The following is a 10922-nucleotide window of genomic DNA, read 5'->3' as shown; positions in this document are numbered from 1 at the left end:
TACACCCCCTAAAAATAAAAGTACAGAGAAATCCTTCATGAAAACCTGCTCCAGAGCAGGTGAAGGGTCACGTCCCAACAAGACAACAACCCTAAGCGCACAGCCAAAGCAATGCAGGTGTGGCTTCAGGACAAGTCTCAATATCCTTGAGTGGCCCAGCCAGAGCCTGGCCTGAAAATAGCTGTTCTCCGATGCTCCCCATTAAACCTGACAGAGCTTGAGAGGATCTGCGTAGAATGGGAGTAACTCATCAAATGCATGTGCCAAGCTTGTAGCGTCATACCCAAAAAGACCCGAGGCTGTAATCACTGCCAAAGAAGCTTTAAAGTACTGAGTAAAGGGTCTGAATACTTATGTAAATGTGATATTTCAGTTTTAAATTTTTTATAAATTTGCTAAAATGTTTAAACCAGTTTTTGCTTTGCATTATGGGGTATTGTGTGTAGATGAGAAAAAAACAATTTAATACATTTTAGAATAAGGCTGTAACTTAATGTATAAAAAGTCAAGTGGTCTGAATACTTTACAAATGCACTGTATACTTTACATTGCAACTACAGTAAACGTAATCCTACACATTCAACATATTCAAAATGCCTGACTTTGAAAAATAAACAATACATTTCCATATCAAAATAAATTAAAATGACTACATCTATATCAATTGTCGTTGGATTGGACTGCAGTCCCAATGGTGTTACATATATTCACTGCAACACTGGGGATATTTTTGACCTCATACCTCTTGCAAAGATTCTATAAAACACATACAAAAGGCTAGTAACCCTAAGTAACATTTGGATTCCGACAGTGATATGTAACGAGTCCAGTCAAACAGTCAACATTGGCGCAATATTATTCTTTGCAGTCTTCGATATGGACATGATTCAAATATCCCCCAAAAATGCTACCTATCTATTTTCATATAGCCCTTCGAGGCCTTCAGGGGTGACTGTGAGTGAAATGAAACAGGATTATTGATGGACACTAGTGGTCAGGGTTAAATGGATGTGCATTCAATCAATGAAACATTTTTTTTCATCAAAGGGATGACCTGAGTATGAGTGTAAAACCAGCCCTTTTGTATTACATTCCATGCGTCCTTTAACATCATCACCTCGCAGAGCTTATCTTATCTTGCCCTACAACAGGTTTAGAGGTAAAGGTCTAAACTGACCCTAACCCCTCTAGGTTAGTTGAGATGGGTAAACAGCACAGTTACTGATGGATATGGGTTGTTCCACGAAATGAGTGCCTCTTGAGTACAATATTGGATTTTATAAACCTGTTATAATAAATGAAATACCCCTTTCATATAGACAACTTGGAGAATCTCTCCATGCACCCTTTGTGACTTCTAGGAAGATTTTAACACACTTAACCCCAAGATTTCACCATCAATCTTAAACCCTAGTTATAAACTGCCTAGAGAAATGTAACCACTCTCAAATTCCTAAACAGGGGTATGGATGCAAGAACTGACCATCCATTATATACAAATTCATGTTTTGAGGCAATACAGGTTTTTTTCTTTACATTTAAATTTTTTACAAACATTGGAGTAAAATAAGCTTATCTTTTGGGGTTCTGATGGGGTACGACAGCTAAACTAAGCTCGTGAGGCATTTATACGTTATATATATATTTTTTTTAATGTATGAATATACCCTGAGTATACCTGTTGCCTGGATGTCCATTGGGTGGTGGACCATTTTTGATACACACAGGAAACTGTTGAGCGTGAAAAACCCAGCAGAGTTGCAGTTCTTGACACAAACTGTTCTTGACACGAACACGTACTACCATACCCGTTCAAAAGCACAATATTTTGTCTATCCCATTCACCCTCTGAATGGCACACATACACAATCCATTTCTCAATTGTCTCAAGGCTTAAAACCCCTTATTTAACCTGTCTCCCCTTCACCTACGCTGATTGAAGTGAATTTAACAGGAGTTTAATAAGGAATCATACCTTTCACCTGGTTAGTCATGGAAAGAGCAGGTGTTCTTAATGTTTTGTTAAGTGTATATCATTAAGTGAAAACTCCAAAAATGGATGTAGCAACTAAGAATTCTAGCTTTAACTCTCGAGATGGGAAAACTTTTTTTATGAAGTCGAAAATGTGATCTTTATGACAGAATGTAAAATTAAATTTCAAAAAAGACTTCTCAAAAGGCACCAAATTGGTGGAAGGACCCATAGCCCTCTCAGTAAGTCTGAATAGCCGTTAACACATTGCAGAATCCCTTGGGGATTTGTGTACAAAGTGCACATCGGGGTTTGATGTCTTTTAGTGGTGTTGATATGAAACAAGTTGCACCAAGGACCAGGCAGGTATGCAGGTACAACCAAAGAGCTGTTCTCTGAGGTTCAGTCCACAGCTCAGACCCTCACTGTACAATGCCATTCTTCAGAGGCGCAGAGAAGGGGACAACATTACATTTGGTCCTCTGTAGCTCAGTTGGTAGAGCATGTTTCTTGCTACATCAGGATAGTGGGTTTGTTTCCTGGGACCACCCATACTTAAAATGTATACACGCATGACTATAAGTTGCTTTGGCTAAATGGCATATATTATTATATTTGGCACATGGCTAACACTGAAAGTGAATGTGTTGGTGCACCTTCCCATCCACGTGGGAGTGGATGTGGATGTCTGGGTAGATTTTGGGGTAGATTTTGGGGGGTAGGGCAGAGACCCCCTGAGTGAGGAGAAGCTGCTGCTGAGCCAGATACTCCTCATAGTTTATGGAGCCCAGGCAGTCCTTCTCTGGGCTGGAGGAAGTGGAGAAGTGGGCCACACAGCTCCTGTCCCTCTCCTGGTAGGGCAGCCGGTGGGAGGCCTGGAGGACCTGGGCAGCCGCAGCCGGAGTGCTGGGAGGGGAACAGTGCTTCTTACTCTGGCAGAACCACAGTAGCACTGTACCAAAGATGAACACCATGCTAGCAGGGATGCCGATGATGACAGGCCAGGGTAGGGTGCTGGAGGCTGGGGTGAACATCGGGGGGATGGGTGGCTTGGTGTCTGCAGGAGGAGAGGACCCGAAAAATAATGATCAGTCAACATGGAGTCAATCATTCTAAAATGAGGAGTTACTTTCTTCTCCAACACTGTTTTTGCATGATTTAAACCAAATTGAACATGTTTCATTATTTATTTGAGACTAAATAGATTTTATTTATATATTATAGTAAGTTAAAATAAAAGTGTTCATTCAGTATTGTTGTAATTGTCATTATATATATGCACATATACAGTTGAAGTCAGAAATTTACATACACTTAGGTTGGAGTCATTAAAACTCGTAGTTCAACCACTCCACAAATTTCTTGTTAACAAACTATAGTTTTGGCAAGTCGGTTAGGACATCTACTGTGTGCTTGACACAATACATTTTTCCAACAATTGTTTACAGATAGATTATTTCACTTATAATTCACTGTATCACAATTCCGGTGGGTCAGAAGTTGACATACACTAAGTTGACTGTGCCTTCAAACAGCTTGGAAAAATCCAGAAAATTATGTCACGGCTTTAGAAGCTTCTGAAAGGCTAATTGACATCATTTGAGTCAATTGGAGGTGTACCTGTGGATGTATTTCAAGGCCTACCTTCAAACTCAGTGCCTCTTTGCTTGACATCATGGGAAAGTCTAAATAAATCATCCAAGACCTCCGAAAAAAATTGTAGACCTCCACAAGTCTGATTTATCCTTGTGAGCAATTTCCAAACACCTGAAGGTATCAGGTTCATCTGTACAAACAATAGTACGCAAGTATAAACACCATGGGACCACGCAGCTGTCATACCGCTCAGGAAGGAGACACATTCTGTCTCCTAGAGATGAACGTTCTTTGGTGCGAAAGTGCAAATCAATCCAAGAACAACAGCAAAGGACCTTGTGAAGATGCTGGAGGAAACAGGTACAAAAGTATCTATACCCACAGTAAAATGAGCGCTATATCGACATTACCTGAAAGGCTGCTCAGCAAGGAAGAAGCCACTGCTCCAAAACCGCCATTAAAAAGCCAGACTACGGTTTGCAACTGCACACGGGGATCGTACTTTTTGGAGAAATGTCTTCTGGTCTGATGAAACAAAAATAGAACTGTTTGGCCATAATGACCATCGTTGTGTTTGGAGGAAAAAGGGGGAGGCTTGCAAATCAAACAAACCGAACACCATCCCAACCGTGAAGCCCGGGGGTGGCAGCATCATGTTGTAGGGGTGCTTTGCTGCAGGACGGAATGGTCCACTTCACAAAATAGAGGGCACACAGGGGGCAGGAAAATTATGTGGATATACTGAAGCAACATCTCAAGACATCAGTCAGGAAGTTAAAGCTTGGTCGCAAATGGATCTCCCAAATTGAGAATGACCCAGAGCATAATTCCAAAGTTGTGGCAAAATGGCTTAAGGACAACAAAGTCAAGGTATTGGAGTGGCCATCACAAAGCCCTGTGTGTGTTAGAAGGGAGGCCTACAAACCTGACTCAGTTGCAACACCAGCTCTGTCAGGAGGAATGGGTCAAATTTCACCCAACTTATTGTGGGAAGCTTGTGGAAGGCTACCCGAAACGTTTGACCCAAGTTAAACAATTTAAAGGCAATGCTACCAAATACTAATTGTGGGTACGTAAACTTCTGACCCACTGGGAATGTGATGAAAGAAATAAAAGCTGAAATAAATAATTCTCTCTACTATTATTCTGACATTTCACATTCTTAAAATAAAGTGGTGATCCTAACTGACCTAAGACAGGGAAATTTTACTCGCATTAAATGTCAGGAATTGTGAAACCCTGAGTTTAAATGTATTTGGCTAAAGTGTATGTAAACTTCCGAGTTCAACTGTAGCTACACATCAGAGGGTCTTGGTTGATTAATTAAATAACTGCAGTGGGTCAATACTACATTATTCACCAATGCAAAGTTCACAAGAATCAGTGGATGAAGAAAACTGGAAACAAAGAGGAGTTTTATCATGTTCCTTACTCTGAGTAATCTTGGAGTACATGCACTGAAAATATTAATATCTCCCTGTACAGGACAATATATCCCTGTACAGGACAGAATCCCAGGATCTTGGGGATTTGAGATAGCCAAATTAAGGTTTAGGGGAGCTCTAGTATTAAATCAAATTCTATTTGTCACGTGCAGAGTTTACAGCAGGTATAAATGGTGCATGCAGTACGATGATCAATATAAATAATGATAGGGCCATACAATAAGTAATAGAATAGGTAGTATGTGTAGTAGTAATCTGATGAGTACACAATATACACTTGTGGCCAGTTTATTAGGTACACGCATCTAGTACTGGGTCGGAGCCCCCTGTAGCCATGAAGAGATGCACCTGGTCAACAACAATGTTCGGATGCGCACTTTCATGCGTGAAATGCCCAGGAGGCCGGCAGTTTCTGAAATACCGGAACCGGCCTGCCTGGCATCGACAATCGTACCATGTTCAAAGTCGCTTAGGTCACTTGTTTTTCCCATTCTCACGTTCAATAAAACAGTAACTGAATGCCTCAATGCCTGTCTACCTGTTTTATCTAGCAAGGCACAGCCACGTGACCTACTGTCTGTAGGAGCAAACCATTTTCATGAACGGGGTGGTTTACCTAATAAACTGAGTGTATACAGTATAAATTATGGATGTGCTAAATTATGAATTTTGTCGAGGCACAGATCCGGGGAAGGGTACCAAAACATTTCTGCAGCATTGAAGGTCCCCAAGAGGACAGTGACCTCCATAACTATTTAATGGAAGAAGTTTGGAACCACCAAGACTCTTCCTAGAGCTGTCCGCCCGGCCAAACTGAGCAATCGGGGTAGAAGGGCCTTGGTCAGGGAGGTCACCAAGAACCCGATGGTCACTCTGACAGAGCTCCAGAGTTCCTATTTGGAGATGGGAGGACCTTCCAGAAGGGCAACCATCTCTACAGCACTCTACTAATCAGATCTTTATGGTAGTGTCCAGATGGAATTCACGCCTCTGTAAAAGGCACATGATTGCCCGCTTTGGAGTTTGCCAAAAGGCACCTAAAGGACTCTCAGACCATGAGAAACAAGATTCTGTGGTCTGATGAAACCAAGATTGAACTATTTTGCCTGAATGCCAAGCGTCACATCTGGAGGAAACCTGGCACCATCCCTATGGTGAAGCATGTTGGTGGCAGCATCCAACAGGACAACAACCCTAAGCACACAGCCAAGACAATGCAGGAGTGGCTTTGGGACAAGTTTTTGAATGTTCTTGAGTGGCCCAGCCAGAGCCCGGACTTGAACCCGATTAAACATTTCTAGAGAGACCTTAAAATAGCTGTCTAGCTCCCCATTCAACCTGACAGAGCTTGAGAGGATCTGCAGAGAAGAATGGGAGAAACTCCCCAAATACAGGTGTGCCAAGCTTGTAGCGTCATACCCAAGAAGACTCAAGGCTAAAGGGTCTGAATATGCAAATGTGATATTTCAGTTTTTTATTTTTTAACAAATCAGCTAAAATTTTTAAAAACCTGTTTTTGCTTTGTTATTATGGGGTATTGTGTATAGCTTGATGAGGGGGGAAAACGATTTAATCCATTTTAGAATAAGGATGTAACATAACAAAATGTGGAAAAAGTCATGGGGTTTGGATACTTTCCAAATGCACTGTAGTCTTTAAGATACAGGTCTAAGCAGGTGAACAGCTAGGGTTAGCTATTCAGCAGTCTGATGACCTGGTTCCCTTTGCTTTCTTGCAGTGAACCATAGTTGACAGACGAAGAACAACGATCCCAAGCACCACCCTCCTTTTGAATCTTCCAGTCTGTTATTCGAACTCAATCAGCATGACAGAGTGATCTCCAGCCTTGTCCTCATCAACTGACATGATGTCAGCTGGTCCTTTTGTGGCAGGGCTGAAATGCAGTGGAAAAGTTTTGGGGGGATTCAGTTCATTTGCATGGCAAAGAGGGACTTTGCAATTTATCTGATCACTCTTCATAACATTCTGGAGTATATGGAAATTGCCATCATACAAACCGAGGCAGCAGACTTTGAAAATTAATATTTGTGTCATTCTCAAAACTTTTGGCCACGACTGTACACACAAACTCCCTATATTGATCTTTCAAATGAGTACCTCTGCGACCTGAAACAAGCCATTCCAAACCTACTGAGAATGCTGTTCATCGACTACAGCTCAGCTTTCAAAACCATAGTTCCCTCTAAGATCATTAAGCTCAGGGTCCTGACTTCTTGACAGGCAGACGCCAGGTGGTGAGGGTAGACAACATCTCTCCCGTCATGATGACTCTCAACACAGGGGCCCCCCAGGGGGGTCAAAAGCTTAAACTTTCTCGGCATGTACATCATAGAGGACCGGGGTGAGGATGAATGAGCCACTTCGAAGATGGGGATGATGGTATGAATTTAGCCAGGACAACGGGGTTAACACCCCTACTCTTACGATAAGTGCCATGGGACCAAAGAGAGTCAGGACAACCGTTTAACGACCCATTTGAAAGACGGCATCCTACACAGGGCAATGTCCCCAATCCCTGCCCTGGGGCATTGGGATATTTTTTTTAGATCAGAGGAAAGAGTGCCCCCTATTGATGTTCTACAGCTGTTCTACAGCTGTACCATTGAGAGCATCTTGACCAACTGCATCACTGCCTGGTATGGCAACTGCACCGTCCTCAACTGCAAGGCTCCACAGAGGGTGATGTGGATGGCCCAATGCATCACTGAGAGCAAGCTCCCTGCCCTCCAGGACATATACACCAGGCGGTGTCTGAGAAAGGCCTGGGAGATCGTCAAGGACTCCAGTAACCCGAGCAACGGACTGTTCACTCTGTTACTCATCATTGCTTTGAACAAAAAGGGCATCACAGGGTAGGATATTGCTGCCAGTAAGATTGCACCTAAATCAACCATTTATCGGATCATCAAGAACTTCAAGGAGAGCGGTTCAATTGTTGTGAAGAAGGCTTCAGGGCACCCAAGAAAGTCCAGCAAGTGTCAGGACCGTCTCCTAAAGTTGATTCAGCTGCAGGATCCGGGCACCACCAGTACAGAGCTTGCTCGGGAATGGCAGCAGGCAGGTGTGAGTGCATTTGCACGCACTGTGAGGCAAAGACTTTTGGAGGATGGCCTGGTGTCAAGAAGGGCAACAAAGAAGCCACTTCTCTCCAGGAAACATCAGGGACAAACTGATATTCTGCAAAAGGTACAGGGATTGGACTGCTGAGGACTGGGGTAAAGTAATTTTCTCTGATGAATCCCCTTCTGACTGTTTGGGGCATCCAGAAAAAAAGCTTGTCCTGAGAAGACAAGGTGAGAGCTACCATCAGTCCTGTGTCATGCCAACAGTAAAGCATCCTGAGCATCCTGATTCATGTGTGGGGTTGCTTCTCAGCCAAGGGAGTGGGCTCACTCACACTTTTGCCTAAGAACACAGCCATGAATAAAGAATGGAACCAACACATCCTCCGAGAGCAACTTCTCCCAACCATCCAGGAACAGTTTGGTGACGAACAATGCCTTTTCCAGCATGATGGAGCACCTTGCCATAAGGCAAAAGTGTTAAATAAGTGGCTCGGGGAACAAAAAATAGATATTTTGGGTCCATGGCCAGGAAACTCCCCAGACCTTAATCCCATTGAGAACTTGTGGTCAATCCTCAGAGGCGGGTGGACAAACAAAAACCCACAAATTCGGACAAACTCCAAGCATTGATTATGCAAGAACGGGCTGCCATCAGTCAGGATGTGGCCCAGAAGTTAATTGACAGCATGCCAGGGCGGATTACGGAGGTCTTGAAAAAGAAGGGTCAACACTGCAAATATTGACTCTTTGCATCAACTTCATGTAATTGTCAAAAAAAGCCTTTGACACTTATAAAATGCTTGTAATTATACTTCAGTATTCCATAGTAACATCTGACAAAAATATCTAAAGAAGACTGAAGCAGCAAACTTTGTCGAAAGTTTTATATTTGTGTCATTCTCAAAACTTTTGGCCACGACTGTACGTGATGGGAAAGGTTTTGAAAGTTGGATTTTTGGGAGGCCAGGTTAAAGGTAATGATGTACTAGATGGCTGGCATCCTGGCTCTGGTCTTACCTGGCAGCACGGTGAGGAAAGCACTGCGGAAACTGTAGCCCATGGTGTTGGCACCCAGACAGATGTACATGCCAGCATCCTCCTCCTTGGCGCGGGTGATGAGCAGCTTGTTGAGGTAGGAGCCATCAGGGCGTGACCACACCTCTCCCGTGGGCAGCACCACAAAGCGATGGTCACCCACCTCGATGGTGGAATTGTACCGACTCTCCCCATTGGACTCCACACGCTTGAGCCACTGGATGACCGGTTTGACATCGCTCCTCACTTTGCACTGGAATGAGGTAGTCCCCCCATAGTCCACTGTGGTGTTGACCGGGTGAGTGCCCGTCAAGATGGGTTTGGAGTTGGTTCGCTCTGCAGAGAGACATAATGGACGAACTGTCACAACTATTCCATATTTCAACAATGCTGACTCTCTGCATGTACCAGCGTAATGGCAGTTATTGGCCTCAGGCTTAGAACTTGTAACAGAGAGAGATGGAGAGAGAGAAATACCACATGTAACACAAGAAGTATGTGTGATTAGTTTCCTCTCTCTCTGCTCCTGGTTGTACAGGACACACATCTCAGGGGGAGGAGAGGTTCAGGGGGATGGGGGCTGGCAGACAGCTGGATCCTAATCAGCTCAAGATTGGAGGGGCTTGTGGTTGAGCAGCCCCCTCCTCCTCCCCCACACACCAGAACACAACCCTCATTCTCAGACCTGCCTTCTCAATATGCTTCTCATATACGTACATGATTAGACAAGCACATTCATCCATGGAGTAGGGATATGAGTAAGACTTACTGATCAAACGCAGCCGTCTGACGAAGGTACATCAGAGAGCAAGGATCTCCAAAAGGTTATGGTTCCTCCTCAAATCCAGACCCGACGTTACTATGATTACGTGGCAATTGTATCAACGTTCACATTGAGTTTCCATCCATGATAGCCAATATATCATTATCACAACGTCCATAGAACTCAGTCTGCAGGACTGTGATACAGTATATAATACAGTATTTTATGGTTCTTTCCCCTGAGGAGTCTACCTCATACATTAGCAATGAGATCTTGGACTGACTCGTTAAGTGTATTTATAACTCAGGCCTCTGTGACTGTATGATACTTACGTATGACCTCCACTTTGTAGGTGGCGTTGATCTCCCCGGCTTGGTTGGAGATTCTGCAGGTGTACTTGCCGCTGTTCTCCGGGGTCAGGTTCCTCAGGCTCAGAGTCCACTTCTTCTGGCGCCCCTCGCCAACCTCGCGCTCCGTCAGCGGCCTGTCATCCTTCAGCCACACAAGGTCTGGCCGAGGGTTACCGCTGGCTGTACACTTCAGCCGCACAGAGCTCCCCACTGGGCGGGCAATCACCCGTTTCCTCATTTTAGCAGGCTGTGTGAAGCGGGGACGCACTTTGGGAAAAGGAGGAAAGAGAGTTTTGGGTTTACTACTTTGCAGAGATGCATAACAGAATCATAAAATAAGACTCAATCTAATGCAAATAACTTCAGTAATGTTGCTTTTTTTATGATCTTACCTAGTTTTCCTGATAGGTGGTCAGGGTCATACTCTGAGTCCACCCCACCAGGGACCCCTGGCCCAGTCTTATCAGCACCAGAGTCATCTGTAGGGGAAAAGGAACAGAACATTTATATTTTAACATTGCAAAGAAAATATGCAGCATATAATTGAACATGGTATAAAAGTTATGCCCAATACTCACACAGGAAAGGCCTTGGAGGTCTTAACAGAGGGTGATGACAGAGATATGAAGTAAGCCTATTAGGGTTTCACTAGTGTTAAACTTGAAAGACTTCTGT

The 10922-nt window shown here is 43.7% G+C and overlaps 1 protein-coding gene across 1 annotated transcript in view; it reads right to left on the bottom strand.

The window, feature by feature from the left end:
- Positions 1-791: 791 nt before the first annotated feature.
- Positions 792-10922, bottom strand: part of LOC115138559 (fibroblast growth factor receptor-like 1) — a 56941-nt gene continuing 46810 nt past the window's right edge. Inside the window, exons 4-7 of the mRNA XM_029675503.2 lie at positions 10640-10726; positions 10230-10514; positions 9117-9470; positions 792-3029 (exon numbers count right to left, since the gene is read on the bottom strand). Coding sequence (XP_029531363.1) covers positions 2599-3029; positions 9117-9470; positions 10230-10514; positions 10640-10726 — 1157 coding nt within the window. The 3' untranslated portion in view covers positions 792-2598. The remainder of the gene's footprint in view (positions 3030-9116; positions 9471-10229; positions 10515-10639; positions 10727-10922) is intronic.

This window comes from Oncorhynchus nerka, linkage group LG12 (genome assembly GCF_034236695.1).
Source record: "Oncorhynchus nerka isolate Pitt River linkage group LG12, Oner_Uvic_2.0, whole genome shotgun sequence".
Taxonomy (NCBI): Eukaryota; Metazoa; Chordata; class Actinopteri; order Salmoniformes; family Salmonidae; genus Oncorhynchus; species Oncorhynchus nerka.
The sequence above is the reverse complement of the archived record's forward strand: the minus strand, read 5'-3'. Positions and strand labels throughout refer to the sequence as shown.